Genomic DNA, 19,888 nt, shown 5'->3' on the forward strand with positions numbered 1-19,888 from the left:
TTGTTTTGGGTAAACCGTTAATGAAGTTCAAGGAAGAGTAGTTGGTTCAGATTGAGAGTAGGTACCTTACGTGCATGAATGCTGCAAAGGAGGATACTGTGGACTCTGTGAACAGACACATTTCAGTCCTAAAGCTTGACCCTCATTAACTGCTGTTGTTGGTCTACCCCTAACACCTGAAAGACTGTGGTAGGAGCTTGTGTGAATGCACCAAGCCAGAAAAGGAGTAAATTTACTGAGGAGGTAGTTACCATGACAAACAGGTGGACAGACTCCATGACATCTTCTGTCTTGTCCATGCACCTGTGTGGTGGTGTTACTTGTTTTAACTTCAGTACTCTTAAGAAACATAGTATAGGGCCTGGTTCGGTAGCCTAGTGGCTAAAGTCCTTACATTGCACGTGCTAGGATCCTATATGGGCAACAGTTCTAATCCCAGCAGCCCTGCTTCCAATCCAGCTCCCTGCCTGTGCCCTGGGAAAGCAGTCGAGGACGGCCCAAAGCCTTGGAATCCTGTACCTGTCTGGGAAACCCAGAAGAGACTCCTGGCTCCTGGCTTCAGATTGGCTCCGTTCCAGCTGTTGTAGTGGCACGGCTCTGGCCATTGCAGCCACTTGGGGAGTGAGTCATTGGTTGGAAGACCTTCCTCTCTGTCTCTCCTCTCTGTATATCTGACTTTCCAATTTAAAAATAAATAAATAGGGGCCAGCACAATAGCATAGTGTTTAAAGTCCTTGCTTTGCATGCACCAGGATCCCATATGGGCGCCAGTTCTAATCCCGGCGGCCCTGCTTTCCATCCAGCTCCCTGCCTGTGGCCTGGGAAAGCAGTTGAGGACGGCCCAAAGCCTTGGGACCCTGCACCCTTGTCGGAGACCCAGAAGAGCTCCTGGCTCCTAGCTTCAGATTGGCTCAGCTCCAGCCATAGTGGTCACTTGGGGAGTGAAACATTGGACAGAAGATCTTCCTCTCTGTCTCTCCTCCCCTCTATAAATCCGCCTGTCCAATAAAAATAAATCTTTAAGAAAAAAAAAAAAAAAACAGAAGAAACATAGTATAAACATAGTAGTGTTTCTCTAATGGGTGATGAAAAACATTTGATTGGTGATATAGATACACAAAAAACCATTTTCATGGTTTTTAAATATTACATGAATGATGCACTGTTCTTAATATTTTACAACTTGCTTTTTTTTTCATTCAAGATTTAGTTTTTAAGATCTGCCCATTTTTTGAATGTTAACATATATAGTTAAAATAGTTTTCCATGTGGTGAATGTGCCAAGCCGTATATATTCTTGGACCGTATGAGAGCATAGTTCATAGAACTATGAAAAGTTAATAGAAAGTGGAGTTTAGAAGGTGTAGGTGTTAAGACACTGCTTGGGATCCCCCATCCCACACAGTGCCTAGGCTTGAGTCCTGTTTTCAGTCTAGCTTTCTGCTGTCGGATCCATGTGAGGCAGCAGAGGGCGGCCCAGACACACACAGCAGAACCAGATTGGGCTCCGGGCTCCTGGCCTTGGCCAGCCGCAGATGTAGCAGGCAGTTGGGGATTGAGTCAGTAGATCAAAGATGTGCATCTATCTGCCTCTCCTGACATTCAAATAAAATTAAAATTTTAGAAGAAATTGGAACAAAAGATTATTTTGACCGATGTATAGTTTTTTTCATAATCTGCATTTCCCGTGAAGTTTTGAAGATCCCTTCTTATATGTTCCAAAATATTTGGAGTTGTTTGAAAACTTTCCTTTTATAAATAATACCACCGTCACCAACTTTGAATGCTCCTTTGTGTGCACGTGTGAGGCTTTCTTGTGGGGTTACAGTCATAGGATACATGCACTTTCAGCCATGCTACTGTAGGAAGGTTCCTGTTTTCTACATTCAGCAGCCCTTGCTATTATATTTGAAGTTTTCCCAGAATTACTTGTACCATTTTATTGATCTGTTTTAGAAATAAATTTGAATTCATAAACAAGAGTAGTAGCAGTTCTGTCATTTGCTTTGAAGTAATTATCATCTGAGAACTTTCACATTCATGTCCCTTGCTGTTTTTCTGAGAACATAAAGAGAATCAAGAAAATGATGAAGGCAGGATTAGCAGAGGGGACAGAGCCCTGGATTTTTCAGTCAGAAGTCCTAATCTCAACTTTCGGTTTAGAAGCATAAAATGGATTTACTATTATCTACCCTGCTTATTTCTTTTTTTTTTTTAAAGATTTATTTTATTTTCATTACAAAGTCAGATATACTGAGAGGAAGAGAGATAGAGAGGAAGTGGAGCTGCCGGGATTAGAACCAGCGGCCATATGGGATCAAGGCGAGGACCTTAGCCGCTAGGCCACGCCGCCGAGCCCTACCCTGCTTATTTCATAGGAGGTTGTTGTCAGATTCAGTGAGTTTGTGAAGGTAGTTCTGCAATAGCTAAAACCTGAAAAAGTAAGGGAATTTTGTTTATCAGTATTATTGTATGCTGCCTACATCGTTACATCTTGTTCATACCATGTGAGTTAAATGGAAAGAAGAGAGCCTTGTGGTCGGTATTGCGAACACTTCCTTAGAAGGGAAGCAGGACCGTGGAGTGGGGGATGAGAGGGAGAGTTTTCTAGTCATTCCTTGGCCACCTGAGGGAGGTCGTTTCAAGCTTAGATGGCTTATCCAGAGATCCATTTACCTCTTCCTTGCTTTTCTGCCAACAGCGAGCTGGCAAAGGATGGCCACACTGCTCTTAACACTTACTCTGATAGCCCTGTGGAGAAAATCAAACAGTACCAGGCCGGGCAAACTGTGACTTGCTTCTTAAAGAAGGTGAGTAGTTGCTGCCCTGCAAGGTGATGCCATCCTTCTGTCAGAAGAAAGGGGCTGAAACTGGAGGCAGAGGCCATTCGAGCCGTGTCTGTGCCTGTGCTGGGCTGTGAGTGACCGCTCATGATGTCTGCCTCTGGAGACTTCTGATCTGTTCGGGAAGCTAGGCCATGCCTTATGAACCAGTTAGCAGTAGCTCATCATTCTGCTTGTTTAAAGATCAACTATAAGATGGAAAGAAAAACAGATCACAGAGAAAGATTTAAAATAAATGTTGTACTAGACTTTAAGGTTTCTTGCCTTCTGTGAAATTCAGCTGTAGTGCAAGGCCAATTGAAATTGGGTATCGGCTGATGTGTTCCCTAAGTGGAAGGTAGCTGTAAAGAAGAGATCAGTGTAACCCGTATCTCCTGGAACATGTCAGAGAAGAGGTTGACTCTTCATTGTTGCAGGATCCCTCATGCAGATGCTTGATCCTATTGGCTACCTGTGGCGGTTGACATTCACAAACCCACTATGCTGGGGAGTGGTGGATCAGGTACTTCCTGATCTGACTTCACATGTCTTGCACACTAGTCCCTCTGCGAACCTCACCTATCCTTTCCACTCCAGTCTTCATTCATGCTGCTTTCTACTCCTGGCGTGTGTCCGTCCCCGTCCCCCCCCCCCCCCGCCCCGCCCCCGTCCCTCTTGCGCAATTGCCCTTGGAGGTTCAGTGCAGATCACCCTCCCTGACTACCCAGTCTCCTCTGTACTCAGCAGGGTGTTGGCCTTTCTACTATTGCCTGCTGTTCTGGTTATTTGCATGCCATTTGCAAACTACTTGGCAGCTGTTGATCTTCTTGCCTTGACCTGGCTTTTATTTGTCCTTGTGTCTGGTGATTGCTTGATGACGATTTTGTTGAATTGACTTGAAAGTTGGGGTAAAGTTGACTTGAAAGTTGGTAGTGTAGCAGATTAAGCCACCACCTGTACAACTGGGATCCCATGTGAACACCCCAATATGAGTAGCTGCTTCAGTTCCCCGCTGCTGTGCCTGGGAAAACAACAGAATATGGCCCATGTGAGAGGCCTGAATGGAGTTCTAGGCTTCTGTCTTCAGCCTGGTCCAGCCCTGGCCGTTGTGGCCATTTGGGGGTGGCCTAGAAGGTGAAAGATTGATTCATTCTCTCTCTCTCTCTCTCTCCCTCTCTCTCTCTCTCTCACTGTGAACCTTTCCGCCTCTCTCTGCCTTCTGTTATTTTACCTTTCAAATAAATTAACTTTCTTGTGAGGGCAGAACACTGTAAATAGTGAAGAGTCGCAATCTAGACTGACTTACAGTTGGACCCTGAGGTGTTTAGTGATTTCTGGGCATGGCTGAGCTTGGAGTTGGGAAGAGAGGTCGGGGGCTGGTCCCTGAGCTTGAGGACATCTCACAGGTCTTCTCCGCCTCCTCCACAGCTGAGATGTAAGGAGGGATTGTGTTCTCTCTGGATGAGTGAGTGAGGCCTGTGAGGAGTGAAGGTTGGGCAGCTGTAGTGGTCGGGGAGGGACTAGGTTTTCCTGTCCCTTGGGAAAGTGATTTTAGGAGAGACCATTTCAGTGGATGGAAAAGAAAAGATGCTTATATCTGCCCTATCCCATCTCCCTTTTTGACCTGTGCAGTACAACATGGTTAAGAAATGGCTTGAAGTGGAGATTGCACCAGACATCCGGGGGAGAATCCCCTTGTTGCTCACCTCTCTCAGCTTCAAGGTCAGTGTGGTGCCCTGAACTCAGCTCCCCGTCTGCAAGTATGTGCTCACAGTGGACACAGTGAACCCCACACTTGCTAAAAGATGGGCTGTGGGGGATGTTTGCTTGTCTTTGACAAATGACGAACTTTCCTTCAAGCATCATGGGAGTATTTTTGTCCTTGCAGGTTCTGAAACGTCCAGACAAGAAGTTCCAGGTTGGCCAAGCCCTGAAGGCCACCGTGGTTGGTCCAGATTCCTCCAAGGCCTTCTTGTGCCTCTCACTCATAGGTATGGGGCTGAAACGGTGCCTGGCCTGGGAAGGGATCTTGCAGTCTTACCCCAGTGAAAGGATGCCGTCAGTAGGGGATCCTCAGCCCAGTGCTGCCTTCTAGAAAGTTTGCTTTCTGGCTGGTGGTACTCTGCAACTGTCCAGGTCTCTTATTTATACTCAGTTTTCTCAAATTCCTCAGAAAAGATTGTCACCACTTGGCCTTGTAATTCTTGACTACATAGTGTGGTGAACTTGGTATTTATGATGGTTCTAGCTTGCTCAGTCTGTCCACCCCCAAGGCTGGGCAGCCTCCGCATTCCCCAGCACGTAGTGGATTTCAACTTCTTTGCTCATTTCCTTTTTGCTGAATCACATTCATTCTCCCACCAGGTCCTCACAAGCTTGAGGAAGGGGCAGTGGCTATGGGCCGAGTGGTGAAGGTGACTCCCAACAAGGGCCTGATTGTCTCCTTCCCCTTTGGGAGGAAGGGACGAGTCAGTATGTTTCATGTGAGTGACTCCTACTCTGAGACCCCCCTACAGGACTTCAACCCCCGGAAGGTGGTCAGGTGAGCCCTTCCTCTTGTTACCTGTTTATTCTTTAATGCATGATTTTGTACCAGAAAAAAATAGGCATGGGAAATGTAGGACAGACATTTGTCTTTTTTAATTGGTTTCTTATTTTTATTTTTATTTTTGAGAGGTAAAGAAATGGAGACATCACATGCCTATTGGTTCACTCCCCAAATTCCCTCAATGGCCCCCAGGAGCCGGCAACTCAATCCAGATCTCCCGTGTGGTTGGCAGAGATTGTTACTTGAGCCATTACCCTGTCACCCAGGGTTTGCATTAGCAGAAAACAAGAGTGAAGAGCTAGAGCCAAGTATTAAAGCTGGGATAGTCCAAAGCCTTGGGATCCTATACCTGCGTGGGCGACCCCAGGGAGGCTCCAGATTGGCCCAGTTCTGGCCATTGCAGCCATAAATCTGCCTTTTCAATCATAAATAAATAAATCTTTAAAAGTCTGTTCTACCTCTCAGGTTCTATACTTTCTAATGATGACTTTGGATTACTAATTGCCATTTTAGATTCAGTAAGTTTGAGGACCCAGTCAAAGAGCAGCCCGTGCTTCCTCAGCTTGAAATTTGCTCTGCTCCAACCTCACTGGTCCTCCTCTGCTGTGTTCATGGCCGTACCCGCCTCATCACGTGGCCATGGACCTGAGATCAGGCTCTCACAGGACTTAGCAGGGTCTGCTCTTGTTAGTTGATCACAGATGCTCCTTGACCTCCTCCTAACATGCTCATTTTAGTCGAGAATGCATTTAATCCATTTAATCCATACATAGCTTAGCAATAGCATATTACAAATTATTAATTATTTGGCCTCATGACTATATTGCTGGCTAGGAGAAAGAGAATGCTGTATCACGTGTCGCTAGCCCAGACAAGTTCAAATTCAAAGCAGGATTTCTATTGAATTTGTACGACTTTCACAACATTGTTAGTGAAACCATCATAAACTGGGGGCTGTGTGTTCACACCTTATGACTATGAGCTTGCCAGGTAGGCTGGCTTGTCTCCTCTATCTTCCAGTACATTTTTTAGATAAGAATGGGTAATATTATTATTGTTTTTTAAGATTCATTTCTATTTATTTGAAATGCACAGTAATAGTGAAAGAAAGACAGGTCTTCTACCAGCTGATTCACTCAAAGGGCATCAAGACCGAAGCTAGCAGCCAGGAACTACATCCTGGTGTCCCATGAGGCTCACAGGGGTCCAAGCACCGGGCTGTTCATTTGCTGCTTTCCCAGGTACATGAGCAGGGAGCTGGATTGCGAGCAGAGCATAATGCATCCCAGCACTCTAATATTTTACTATAGGAGACTGATGTCACAGTTGGCCAATTTAACCCATCGCCAGCCCCAGGGTAGTGTTACTGTTACCTGCCAGATGAGTTGAATGGGTGACACAGTTGATCTGGAGTCCTTAGCAGGTTTCCACAGAATGAGGAAACAACAGTCAGGTGTCGGGTATCTTGGCTGTGCAGAGAGGGAGCTGAGGCCCCTTGCAGTCCCCAGAGATGCTGACATTTGAGTCTTTCCTTCTCTTGCTGTTATTCTAGATGTTACATCCTGTCTGCTGAGAAGCCGGTGCTGGCTTTATCACTGCGGTTGTCCAGGTGGGTTTCTTTTGGTTTTTTTGTTTTTTCTTTATTGTCCAGGTGGGTTTCTGTGTCACTGGGATAAGATGATGGTGAGAGCTAAGGGGAGGCCATCTGTAGCCTGTGTTTATATCACTTTATAATCTCAGCCACTTAAACCCTGGACCACTTTGGTCCAGAAACATTGGGGACATTCAGATTGCTAGAATTCTCTGTGCTCAGTTCTTGTTGGCCAGGAAAGGGTTAAGAAGTCTCACTTTGGGTGTCCTAAATTGCCAGGTGTAGGGGTATGATTTAGCCACAGGGCTGCATAGTAGTAGAGGCAGGCAAGTCATGGAGGGTGACGTGAGGTCAGCTTGCTCAGTGGGTAGACCTGGTGTTTTTAATTGAGAGTGTAGGTTTGTCCCTCTGAACTGGTCATTCTCTCCCTGGTCTGCATAACCAGTTCACAGAAGGAAGTCAGGAGAGAGAAACGTTGGGCTCTGTGGTTTATGCCCTACTGATAGAGCAAGGGTTGTAGTCTTCCATGCAAAGTGTTATTATTGCAGGCGTACCAGATGTGAGGGTGGGAAGGTGTATGTATGTGACCCTTTTATTCCTTTAGAACAAACCCAGAGACAAAAAGCAAAGTAGAAGATCCAGAGATTGACTCCATCCGGGATGTTAGAGAAGGGCAGCTCCTGAGGGGCTACGTGAGGTCGGTCCAGGCCAGCGGCGTGTTCCTGGGGTGAGTGAAGCAGGCCTCATCTGAGCCTTTCTTTGTTCCTGCCTTGGGTCAGCTGCTATGACGGGAACATGAATGAAGGAGGACTTAAGAGTCTCTGCAAGTTTTAAAATTTTTTTCATACTTCAAGAGGCTTGCTTTCCTCCCTGCCCTCATCTTTCTCTTCTTCGTAGGCTTAGGGTGCACTGCAAGCCTCCAGCGTAGATGGATCAGTCACTCAGGCTGTCCTGTTCCCTCCCAGGGTCTATGTTCACAGGAAGCCAGAGCCCCGTATCAAATTCAGGTGCTCTGATATGGGACTTGGGCTTCTGAACTGATGTTTTACTTACAAGGCCAAACGCCCACCCCTGAGTCATTATTTCTTATTTGGTGTTTTGGCAATAAAGAACAAGGTATGCCCGTTTCCATTCTGAATAAAATCAGCTTTTGTGATGTAGTGCCAGGTCACAATTTGCAAAGCTTCCGTGACATTATATCATGTTTGCAGTCACCAGATGTGATAGCCTTCTCTGCACCTGGGGTCTTGTTCTCTCCCTTCTAGCACTGTGTAAGTTCCACGCAACAGTGCTGGGAGGCGATGGGAACTGCCTCCCCAGTCCTGTCTTGGTGATGCTTCGCCATCATTTTTAGAAAGCAGAGCCTACTTTATCCTGCCAGGTGCCAGGACCGCTATCCGTCATAGACATGGTCACAGTCTGGATCCCCAGGCTGGCATTCTGCTGCTGACCACCCTGAGACTCCGTCTTTCTCCTTTCAGCCTGGGGCCCTCCGTTATGGGTTTTGCTGACTACCCACATGTGTCCCAGTATGAGCCATCTGAGAAAGACCTTTATGACAAATACCTCGCTGAAGGGAAGCTGCTCACTGCCAAGGTCCTAAGGTAGGTTCTCACTGCCCAACCCCAATTTATGACACCAAGCAAACTCCATTCTCTGGGAAGCCTTCAAGGAGATTTCAAGGTAGACTTTAAGCACATATTCAGACTTTAAGTCATATTCAGGTGAATAGGAGGCCTTGGAAGCCTTCCACTTCTGTCCCTGCCAACAGAGGCAGTGCTTGTCTCTGCATAGGGCAGTGCTACTGAAGATGGAACTGTGGCCACTGCAGCTGCCCCTATTTTTCTCTGCCAAATGTGTCAAAAGGTATACACTGTTCCTAAGAGTACTGGGGCTAGGGGCTGATGAGATGGCTTCAATTGGCTAAATCCCCATCTTACAAGTGCCAGGATTCTAATATGGGTGCCAGTTCATGTCCTGGCTTCCCACTTAGCTCCCTGCTTATGGCTTGGGAAAACAGCAGAGAATGGCCCAAAGCCTTGGGACCCTGCTCCAATGTGGGAGATCCAGAAGAGGATTCTGGTTCCTGGCTTCAGATTGGCTCGGTTCCAGCTGTTGTAGCCACTTGGAGAGTGAACCAGCAGTTGGAATCTCTTTCTGTTTCACCTTCTCTGTAAAACTGATCTGCCTTTCCAGTAAAGTGCTAAGTGGGTTCCCAAGGCAGGTTGGTGATAGGGTAAGGGGTTTGAAACCTTGTTGTGATTGGAGAGAAAAGACCTGACTGCTTATGGTGCCCTTGGAATAAAGAACAATTGACAGAGGACTAAAGCCAGGAGCCAGGAATTCCATCTTGGTCTTCCACATGGGTGGTGGGAACCCAAGGACTTGAGTCTGAGTCTGCTTTCCTAGGAACCTTATCAGCAGGTTGAACTGATGCGAGGAGCATCCAGGACTCAAACCAGCACTCTGATGTTGGATGTCAGTGTTGCAAGCAGTTGCTCAGCCTGCTGATGCGCAGCGCCAGCCCCCTCTGCGCCTTCATGGTGTCTTGGCTTTGCACCCTTTCCCTGCTCTAGGCTGAACTACCAGCAGGACCTGGTTGAGCTGTCGTTCCTCCCGGGGGACACGGGGAAACCCGACATTTTCCCTGCCTCCCTGGAGCTGCCGCTGCTGAAGCAAGGGAAGAGGAGAAAAGCCGAGGAAAAATGCCAGAAAAGAGAAGGGAAGGAGCAGAAGAATCAGACAACGAAACAGAAGGATTTACAGGGGCAGCAGGAGGCACAGCTGCCCAGCAAGGAGCCGGGAGAGCTCCCACGGCCTCCGGGGAAGGGGCAGGGCAAGCGGGAGCGCCGGGAGTCGGGCAATGAGCAGGTGCGTGCCCCAGGAGTTCTGTGGCTCACCTCCCTGAGAAGGGAGCATTTGAGAAGCCAGCCTGGTGACAGCCTGACGTGCTCGTGCAGGCTCAGGCTACCAGAATGTGCCTTTGCCCTCTGTCATCTTAGGAACAAGGCAACAAGAAGCCTAAGAAGGCCGGCCCGTCAGAGGAGAGTGACAGTGGTGTGGAAGTGTATTACCGGGAAGGAGAGGAGGAACTGGAGGAGGCGGACGTGCTGCCTAAGGTGAGCTCCAGCGCTAAGTGCTCTGGGTGAGGGTTGACGCTGCGAGCCAGGCTGTCCTGGGGCCTGTCCCGGATTATCTCACATCAGCTCTGGAAAGGGGATGGGAGGAGTGTTGTTAGTTTGCTCAGTTATTTGTCTGCTCCTTAGGCTCAAGGCTGGAGATAACCAGAGTATGAATTACAGATTAAGTACAACTGAATGAAATGGGCAAGATGGGCAGAGGCAGAGAAGACCAAACCAATTTTTTTTTTTTTGTCATTTATTTTTATTGGAAAGGCAGATTTTTTTTAGAGGAAAGACAGAAAGAACTTCCATTTACTGGTTCACTCCTCAAGTGGCTGCTATGATGGGACCTCAACTGATCTGAAGCCAGGAGATTCTTCCAGGTCTCCCACGTTGGTGCAGGGTCCCAAAGCTTTGGGCAGTCCTCCACTGTTCTCAGGCCACAAGCAGGGAGCTGTATGGGAAGTGGAGCAGCTGGGACACAAACCGATGCCCATATGGGATCCCAGCACTTGAAGGTGGAAGATTAGCCAGTTGAGCCATTTGCACTGGACCCCCAAGCCAATCTTAGCCTTCCTTCTGTTCCTCCTCCTGCTCCTTGAAACAAAAGTGATCCTGCTTGAGCTGAGTGGACTGGTGTGGGAGGCTTCAGCCCATGCAGCAAGCTGCTGGTGTCTTACATGAACGTGTACATAGCTGTTAAAGATCGGTGGCACTTGGGACACCCACATCCCTTATCCTAGTGCCTGGCTTTATGTCCCCACTCTACTTCCTGGTCTGGCTTCCTGCAAATAACACGCACCCTGGAAAGCAGCAGGCAATGGCTTAAGTCGTGGGATCCCTGCCACTCATGTGGAAAACGAAGATAAGAGTTCCTGTCGCCTGGCTGTGATCTGCCCAAGCCCTGGCTATTGCAGGAGTTTGGAGAGTGAGCCAGCAGACAGAATTCTGCCACTCTGTCTTTCACATAAAAATAAATTTAATGTATTACCTGGATGAATTTATTGACAAAGAAAACGTGCGTGTCGTTCCTATGAACTGTCCCCCGTGGGCTGGTCCTTGCCTGTCCTGGGAGGAGAAAGGGTCTCTTCAGGGTGTGCAGGGCTGAGGATCAGGGTGCTGCCTGGGCCAGGTGCACTCCTCCAACTTCTGTGATTCCCCAGAAGCCGACCAGGCCCGCAGAAGCGCCCCGGCTACGGCTGTCGTCAGGCTTTGCGTGGAATGTGGGGCTCGACTCTCTGACCCCGGCCTTGCCGCCTCAAGGAGACAGTTCCGACAGTGAAGAAGACGAGAAGCCACGCCCCACAACGGTACTGTCTGGTTCAGGGCCTTGTGCTGCCCTTTCTTCAGGGATCCCTGTGGTACTGGTCTCTGGTGCTCAGTCCTTGCCTTGCTCTCTCCCTGGGGTTGGTTGGGAGTTGGGGCTGTGATCAGGCCCAGGCCAAGGAGGATTTACAGAGACCTTGGGCTGCTCTGCGCTAGGCTTTCACCGCAGGCCTCGCCTGGCATTTGAGAAGCAGATTACTCATGCATTTCTCCATTCCCTGGCAGAAAAAGAGCAAGAAGGAGAGGGAACTGGAGAAACAGAAGGCTGAGAAGGAGCTGTCGCGTATTGAAGAGGCGCTGATGGATCCTGGGCGGCAGCCAGAGTCGGCAGATGAGTTTGACCGCCTCGTGCTGAGCTCCCCCAACAGCTCCATCCTGTGGCTGCAGTACATGGCTTTCCACCTGCAGGCCACAGAGATCGAGAAGGCCCGGGCCGTCGCAGAGAGGGCCCTCAAAACCATCTCCTTCAGGTCTGAACAGCACCTCTCCTGCCTCCAGGGAGGGGAGGGGCCTGCCTATGGGAAGCACTTGTCCTCCAAGTTCTGGGCTTGCCAGGTGTGCCGCCACGTCACTTCCTCCTAGACAAGCCAGCAGCCATCAGAGGGCTGTTAGCAGCGGCCCGAGGATTCCCAGATGTCTCTCATGGGAGTGGCTGTGTGGGAAACAGATTGGCTTGTTTCTATTCTAAGCCCCCATTCCCTGAAGTAGCTAAGCTTGAACTCTTAAATAAGGCACCCGGTTTGGGGCAAAAGTAAAGTAGAACAGTCGGCTCTGTGCGTACCTTGCTGGAGACAGAGGGCACCCACTTCCCAGGTGCAGCAGTGGCCGCTTGCAGGCCAGTGTCCTGCTCTTGAGACAGAGGGAGACTCAGACCTAAGATTGTGCTCCTTCCTGCCCAGGAGTGGAGTCTGAAGCCAAGGGAGCCTCACTTGGACGGTGTGGGGCAAGGGCTCCTGATGCCTCCCTCATGTGCTGCAGTGGGGACGTAAGCCAGGGCTCCAAGGGCTGAGGCTGTGGAGCTCACATAATGCCCCCAGTCCCTCCATCTGCAGGGAGGAACAAGAGAAGCTGAACGTGTGGGTGGCGCTGCTGAACCTGGAGAACATGTATGGCTCCCGGGAGTCCCTGGACAAGGTCTTCGAGCGGGCGCTGCAGTACAACGAGCCGCTCAAGGTCTTCCTCCACCTGGCTGATATCTACACCAAGTCAGAGAAATTCCAGGTAGGAACCTGGGCCCCATGGCTTATTCAGCTTCAAAGTGAAAGAAGTCATCTCCCCACCTCCACTTAGCACTGGAGGGACACTGAGGAAATGAAAAGCCAATGGGTCCTGGGGTATGTGCCTCAGGCTGGTGGGAAGGTGACTTCCCAGCCCAAGGCCCCATCTCTTCTGCTGCCTCTCTCCCTGCTATGTAGTCCAGGTCCTCCTGGGCACGCTGAACTCACTGCTGTCTCCAGAACTCGGCTGGATGGCGATCTGACATCAGTGAAGCCCAGGCTGGCTTCTCACACATGTGGCTACCTGTCTCACTGTCCCCTCTCGGTTCCCTGCTCTCCTCAGCCTATGCTGGCTTTTCCCACAGGAAGCTACTGAGCTATACAACCGCATGCTGAAGCGTTTCCGGCAGGAGAAGGCCGTCTGGATCAAGTATGGTGCCTTCCTCTTGCGGAGGAGCCAGGCTGGGGCAAGCCACCGCGCACTGCAGCGGGCCCTCGAGTGCTTGCCTTCCAAGGATCGTGAGTGTGAACACCATGGGGTGTGAGTCAGCATCAGGTCTGGGTTAGGGAAACCCGTGGAGGTCCCAGCTGTCTGTTGATGTGCCCATGGATGGGACAAGACGGGCTGCGTTTTACATGCCAAATTCCAGGAGATGCAAGAATAGTATGGAATTAGCGCTGTTCTCCTTGTCCCGGGACCCCTTCCTTCTCCTCTGGGCCACAGGTCTCTGCAGTGCCCATCCATATATTTGATCCTAAACCCATTCCACTGGCCTTTGGGGGTTTTGTCCCACTTGTCATAACCTGGGTCTGGGACCCAAGAGCAGGAGGTCAGTCTCACCGTACCCCTGCAGCACTTCTGCCATGGCGAGGGTGCTGTCTCCTCCTGTGTCTGAGCTGTCCTCTCTCCACAGATGTGGATGTGATTGTCAAGTTTGCCCAGCTGGAGTTCCAGCTGGGGGACGCAGAGCGGGCCAAAGCCATGTTTGAGAACACGCTGAGCACCTACCCCAAGCGTACGGACGTCTGGTCGGTCTACATCGACATGACCATCAAGCACAGCAGCCAGAAGGAAGTCCGGTAAGAGGGGTGGACAGACCAAAGCTGAGTTCCCAGGATGGGCTGAAGGTCTTGGCCATGTTCACGTGTTCCGGACTCAGTCCTCTTAACTCAGTCTAGCAGAACAGCTCCCACCTAATACTCAGGTCCAGTGGCATTCACATCTCCAGGAAGCCTCAGGTGTCTGTAGATCCATTGCAGTGGCGAGCCCAGCCTGGGAGTCAGGAGGCAATGGCTTTCCCTCATAATGAACCTTGTGCCTGCCTCCCACTGTAGGAAGCTCACATGGCCATAGTCTCAACTTTTGTTCCTCAGAAGCCCCACATAGCAGGGAGAGTTAAATCACTAAGCCCTTCAGTGACTTTTTTTTTCTTTTTTTTGAAAGGCAGAATAATAGGGAGACAGACAATGAGAATCTTCTACCTTCTGGTTCACTCCTCAAATCCCCACAACAACCAGGACTGGACCAGATTAAAGCCTGGAGTTTCAGCTCCATCTGAGTCTCCCACATGGGTAGCAGGGACCCAAGTACTCAAGCCGCTGTCCGCCACCTCCCAGGCACAGGAGCGGGGAGCTGGATCATACTAACTAGTACTCCACTTTGGTTGCTGATGTTCTAAGCCCCCACCTCACCTGCTGTGTCCCAATGCTTATCCTGTCTCAGTGAGTTGTAAGCTGAGCTTTTCTCACTGACTCATACCCCAGCAGGCTGATCCTGATTCCAAGTGAGACTTTGGGTAGATGAGGGTGGTGGTGTCTTCCACCCCCGACCCTGGGACATCCTAGGAGCTCAACTAGTGATGAGCACACAGTGGGAGAGCTGGCTAGTGGGGGAGGTGCTCCTGAGGTGGAGGGAACATGGGAGAGCTGGCTGGAGCCCTGCTGCTGGGCCCACAGTTGGTCACTGCCCTGTTCTTCCCCACAGGGACATCTTCGAGCGTGTTATTCATCTGAGTCTGGCCCCCAAGAGGATGAAATTCTTCTTCAAACGCTACCTGGACTATGAGAAGCAACACGGCACAGAGAAGGATGTTCAAGCAGTTAAGGCCAAGGCCCTGGAATATGTGGAGGCCAGGAGCTCGGTAATGGAGGACTAGCAGCAGGTGGCTCCACTGGACATGGACATGGACATGGGCAGCCTTGGGCCTGCCCAGCCTGCCTCAAATGCCACACTCCAGCAGAGCTCTGCAGCTTGAGGACCTGGATTAATCGCTGCTTTTTCTGCAGCAACGTTGGCGTCATCCTGTCAGGATGGAAAAGATTTGTAGTTTTTGAATTCCTCAGTGCTTGTTTTCCTTTAAGTACCACAGTGTGTGTCATCTTTCTCGTGAGGCTGCTCTGTTGCTGCAGGCAGCAGGCCCTTGGGCTCCCAGCAAAGTCCCATGTCCCTCGTTCAAGGACGTTCCCTGGGGAGATTAAGACAGAGCTGGGGGACCTTGTGGTTGGGATTCCACTGGTATGGCCCAGGGAGCGGCCTTCCCTTTAGTCTTGGTCTCTGGGCATTGCTTTGCTGAGCCAGTACCTTCTGCCCTCATGAGGCTGAGCTGGGACAAGAGAACAAAGGCGGACTATGGAAGGGAAGACCAGGGAATGAGGGCTTCTGATGAAAGTCTCAGATACCGGTGTAAGCACCTAATGGTGTTTCATCTGCGCCCTCCCCCATCCCTCTGGTCAGATGACCTAACCTTTCCAAATCTGGCATATTCCAGAACTCTCAGAGGTTTGCACAGGCCAGCTGGTTGTTGAAGCCATTTCTTTTTTTGGCAGTCTAAAGAGACTTAAGTTCTCTCTGTCACGGTCTTACAGGTCAGAGAAAGTGATTAAGTCATGCTAGGAGCAGGACAGGATGAGGAAGAGCACCTCTTAGAATCACAAAGGGCAGAGGGGTTCGGCTGGGGTAGGAGAGAGGCAGGGCAGTCTGGCTCTTAGTCACGAGCACCTTCTGTCCTGTTAAGAGCAGCCCCTGAGGACTCAGAATTTCACGCTGGGCTTCCCTCTAGAAAGGCCAGGCACCTTCTGCTCCTCAGATCACTGAATCCAGCTGCCGAAAGGCTGTATCAGCCCAGGGTCTCCCTGCATGGGGCACTTGTTGTTCTCAGCACCACTGCCCCTCCTGTGGTCCACGGTGATCTAGTGTCCTTCCCTCCCACAGGACACAGGGTTTGGGGCCATCCCCTGACCAAGGTGACGTGACCCTTCAGTCACAGAGATACCAGATGAACCCTTTATCATAAGAAAAGCTTTATCAAAAACTCAAAGATAAAAATAAGACCAGAGGGTGCCCTGGAGGTCAGCTTCCCAGGGTACATTTGTGAGCCCAGTGTCCTCCCTCATGCAATAAGAAGTTACCCATGCTGCTCTCTACAGGTCCCTGCAGGTGGAACTGTCTGTCCTGGGCTCTGCTGGCTGAGGCTTCCCAGCTTGAAGTCAGCCAGTCAGAACTTGTACTTAATTCAGGAGCAGCTCCGGGAGTCAGCCATACCGCAGACCAGGTGTGATGGTGGCAACAGAAGGGGTTTCCACGGGTCTCTGCTTCCCATCGGAGCTGATCCCATTGCCTGCTGGATGCCCCCGCACCCCAGGGCACCTCATAGCCCTTGCCCCTGGCCTGCTTGCTTTTCTGATGCCAGTGGGAGCAGACAGTAGGGTTCTGTTTGGGGCGAAGTAAGGGAGCAGGCCCTTAGGAGGCCAGCAGTGCCATCTCCATGTTGTCAGGGGCTGTGCCATTGCCTGCCAGGCCCTGGGCCCACTTGTGCAGGCGGCTGTAGAGTGGGAGGCCTTGGTTCTCACGGTATAGGTAGACACCAGTGATGGCATTCCATTGTGGCCGTGGCTGGGTGCCTTGCACAGGGAACTTGGCAACCAGCTCCTCATCATCCTTGTTGAGCGCCACGAAGCCAAAGAAGCGGCGCACGTTGTTGGCGGCAAGCACCCGTGAGTGCACCTCGGCTGTGCGCTGGAAGAGCTGGTCCTCGCTGGAGCGGTACTGCGCCCAGTAGGCCTCCTGGCGGTAGCTGAGCGGTGAGCAGTAGTGCTTGAGGCACTTGGTCAGGAATACCAGGACAGCCACCACGCCTATGAGCAGCCACCCAAAGAGCTGGCAAAGAACAGGCAGTTTTAAGGATGGGCAAGCAGCTTCCGCGTCCACCTGTGAGGCAGCCCCTTTGGGCTGGGCTGCCCCCACACTCCCCTTACCCACCTTGTGGTACACCCCCTGCTCTGAGACTGCCCCCTTGCAGTTTTGCTGCCACTCTTCTTCAATCCCAAAGATAGCTCGTCTCCTGCCACCACCTCACCCCAACCACCAGGCTTGACTGGGATGCCACCTCCAGGAAACCGTCCGAGACCCTTCCTTGGACTGCTCCTGGTCTGCTTCCTCTTACACGATTGCAGTTGGTTTCAGTGAGGTTGGTCAAGGTCAACTTGTGTTTTCTGCTTGCTCCCATCTGGGGTTTGTGGGTATCTAGTCATCAGTTTTTTTTCTTTGCCCATCTGTGTCCTTTCTCACTGATTTTTGACCCATATTCCTCTGCTTACTTTAAAAAAAATGTAATTAATTTACATAAAGAGGCCAAATTTCACATATATTGGCAATATGGACTTAGAAGCTTACTGATGCTTCTACCCTATCCTCCTGGTCCCATTTCCCTATTTTTTTTTTTTTAAGATTTTTTTTTTTTTTATTGAAAAGTCAGATTTACAGAGAAAAGGAGAAAGATCTTCCATCTGCTGGTTCACTCTCCAAGTAGCCACAATGACCAGGGCTAAGCTGATCCAAAGCCAGGAGCTTTTTCTGGGTCTCCTGCATGGGTGCAGGGCCCCAAGGCTTTGGGCCATCCTCTACTGCTTTCCCAGACCAGAAGCAGGAAGTTGGAAGGGAAGTAAGTGGAACAGCCAGGATACCAACTAGCACCCATACGGGATCCATGCAAAGCAAGGATTTAGCCACAAGGCTACCTCACCAGGCCCCCATTTCCCTAATTTTTAAAGATGTATTGAAAGGCAGAACAACAACAGATAGATATTCCATCTACCGCTTCACTCCCCAATAGCCAGATCTAGGCCCTAAAACCAGGAGCCAAGCTCCGCATTCTGCTCTCCATGTGGATGGCAGAGGCCAAAGTATTTCACCTGCTGCTGCCAGATGAGGAGCATTAGCAGGAATGCTGGATTGGAAGCAGAGCAGCAGGGACTTGAGAATGCTCCCATCGGGGACGTTTTTTTTTTTTTTGGCAAGCAGCGTCTTAACCCACTGTGCCACAACACTGGCCATTATTTAGGTTTCATGAGCATGCTTGGGAAACCTTTAGAAAATTCTTGATCTCCTGGCCCTCTCTGCCACTGCTCCTCCGAGTTATTTTCTGTGCCCTGCTCCTTTCCCTTGCCATCTCTCCTTGACCAGCCTCCACTACTTGCGAATGCAGAAAAGGTCACTCCATACTAGGATTGGGACAGCAGCTGGCTCCGGAACTCAATGCCTTGCTCCCACTCCAGGGGCTCCGGTTAGGCGGACTCAAACCTGGGCTGGGAATGGTCTCGTCATCCGCTGTCAGTTCCCAGCCCACAGCCACTTCTGGTGGCTCAGGGAAGCTCTCTGGCTGGGGCAAGGGGTGTATCTGTGGCTGTGTCAGGGTTGTCAGCCCCTGGGGTGCCCACATCCCGTATCAGAGGAGCCTCCAACCAGCATGCACCCTGGGACACTGCTCGTGATGGTTTGTGCACCTCAGTCCCTGTCACCCACATGGGAAACCCGAATTGAGTTCCTAACTCGTGGTTTGAGCCTGGCCCAGCCCTGGCTGTTGCAGCATATATAAAATTTATAAGATAAATGGAAACAGTCTCTTACTTGGGGCCTCAGTTGCTCCTGGCCCTGCCAAGCGCTGCCCACAGGTTGACCAGCTCTGATCCTAAGGCTGACAGCCTAATGTTCTCCAGGGGAGGTCTTAGGCTTCTGCTACGGCCCACCCCAGTGCCTCCCCATCCGCTTCTACCCAGGGAAGGATGAGGAGGGTCCCCTCCACACCTGCCCTTACCTGGGATTCGTACTTGAGTCTGCGGCTCACCTCCTCCCGGAAGCCTGACAGGTTGGCAGGGCCCTCTCCACAGGGGAACCTGGCCAGGATTTCAGTGGCATGGTCTGGTGGGAATCTGGTCTCCTCTGCTGTGAGTGAGGAGGGGTCTACAAATTCGCTGAGAGCACAGACATAGGCCTCACCCCGCAGCAAGGAAATAACAGACCAGGTGACCGGGGCCACGGCTGCACGGCCCAGGATGGAGCTTAGCAGGAGGAAGTTGGGGGCAGCCGAGCAGTTCTTGGTCCTCCGGTACTGGCATTCCGCGACAAGGTTCCAGGTGTGATTGTTGAGGATGACTCCAATGAGGAAGAGCGCCAGCGCGGGCACACCAATGGCTGTCAGCCCATACAGGTAGTTGCGGGCTGGTGAGCAGGGGCAGTGGAAGGCAACCACAGAGAATAGCTCCTGGCTGCCCACTGTGCCCAGGGCCACCAGTCCGTTGAAAATCATCACATCTTTGCTCTTGAAGAAGAGCGACAGGAAGCGGAAGTTCTCTGCAATCAGCGCTGCCATGGTGATGGCTGGGGGTGAAGGAGGAGTGAGGACCACAGAAGCAGCAGGAGGCGGGAGGCCAGAAGGGACTTAGGAGGGAGTGCAGGCAGTTGGTTGTGGGCGTGCCATGTCACCCTCTGTGAAGGCTGACCCGGTGCTTCCTGGGGAACAGCAAAAACCTGGTCAGTGTTTACCCCTGGAACTGAGGATGAAGCCTGTGGCCACGCTGGCCAGGGGCAGGCTCCTGAGGGCCCCTCACTGCCCGTTCTGTTGAGCAATCATCATCCCATGGTGCACAAGGCTGGCCAGCTGCTGACCAGGTCACATGTCAATGGCAGAACTTGGACTCAAGCTGCTGCCTGCACATCGTTCTATTGGTGCCTGAGCAAGACGTTCAGACACAGCCTCAGGAATTGTGGGCAGTGGGGTCTGAGAAAATCTCCATTCTGTCCACAACTGCCTTAGCTCTGTGTCCTTCCACAAGATCCCTGGCAAGCCTACTCTTCCTCGGCCAGTATCTCTCTTACCTACCTAACAGCCTTGCACCATAAAGGCCCGTCTTGGGGTTGGGAACAGGAAGCTAGGGGAAAGATGGGGCCAGGTGGCACCCACCAGACACCCATCAGTCCAGCAGGA

The 19,888-nt window shown here is 51.0% G+C and overlaps 2 protein-coding genes across 3 annotated transcripts in view; one reads left to right on the forward strand and one right to left on the reverse strand.

Moving 5' to 3' along the window:
* Positions 1 to 14,961, forward strand: part of PDCD11 (programmed cell death 11) — a 45,268-nt gene extending 30,307 nt beyond the window's left edge. For both annotated transcript variants that reach the window (XM_058671934.1, XM_058671935.1), the window contains exons 22-36: positions 2,702 to 2,810; positions 4,455 to 4,544; positions 4,711 to 4,813; positions 5,187 to 5,364; positions 6,923 to 6,979; positions 7,566 to 7,688; positions 8,443 to 8,565; positions 9,538 to 9,832; positions 9,964 to 10,080; positions 11,247 to 11,393; positions 11,635 to 11,879; positions 12,462 to 12,630; positions 12,992 to 13,145; positions 13,541 to 13,706; positions 14,611 to 14,961. In XM_058671934.1, coding sequence (XP_058527917.1) covers positions 2,702 to 2,810; positions 4,455 to 4,544; positions 4,711 to 4,813; positions 5,187 to 5,364; positions 6,923 to 6,979; positions 7,566 to 7,688; positions 8,443 to 8,565; positions 9,538 to 9,832; positions 9,964 to 10,080; positions 11,247 to 11,393; positions 11,635 to 11,879; positions 12,462 to 12,630; positions 12,992 to 13,145; positions 13,541 to 13,706; positions 14,611 to 14,782 — 2,248 coding nt within the window. In that variant the 3' untranslated portion in view covers positions 14,783 to 14,961. The remainder of the gene's footprint in view (positions 1 to 2,701; positions 2,811 to 4,454; positions 4,545 to 4,710; positions 4,814 to 5,186; positions 5,365 to 6,922; positions 6,980 to 7,565; positions 7,689 to 8,442; positions 8,566 to 9,537; positions 9,833 to 9,963; positions 10,081 to 11,246; positions 11,394 to 11,634; positions 11,880 to 12,461; positions 12,631 to 12,991; positions 13,146 to 13,540; positions 13,707 to 14,610) is intronic.
* A 1,151-nt stretch (positions 14,962 to 16,112) lies between these two features.
* Positions 16,113 to 19,406, reverse strand: CALHM2 (calcium homeostasis modulator family member 2). Its single transcript, XM_004579884.2, has 2 exons — positions 18,719 to 19,406; positions 16,113 to 16,782 (listed from the first exon to the last, which is right to left on the reverse strand). The coding sequence occupies exons 1-2, from the start codon at positions 19,271 to 19,273 to the stop codon at positions 16,366 to 16,368; spliced, it is 972 nt and encodes a 323-aa protein (XP_004579941.2). The 5' UTR covers positions 19,274 to 19,406; the 3' UTR covers positions 16,113 to 16,365.
* Between the last annotated feature and the right edge of the window lie 482 nt (positions 19,407 to 19,888).

This window comes from Ochotona princeps, chromosome 13 (genome assembly GCF_030435755.1).
Source record: "Ochotona princeps isolate mOchPri1 chromosome 13, mOchPri1.hap1, whole genome shotgun sequence".
In the NCBI taxonomy this organism is placed as follows: Eukaryota; Metazoa; Chordata; class Mammalia; order Lagomorpha; family Ochotonidae; genus Ochotona; species Ochotona princeps.

Bases quoted from the DNA above. Each gene is read 5' to 3' on its own strand.
- CALHM2 (XM_004579884.2), bottom strand. From the start codon at position 19,273: ATGGCAGCGCTGATTGCAGAGAACTTCCGCTTCCTGTCGCTCTTCTTC. The intron at 16,783-18,718 runs GTAAGGGCAGGT...GTTCTTTGCCAG, and splicing joins GACTCAAGTACGAATCCCAG to CTCTTTGGGTGGCTGCTCAT.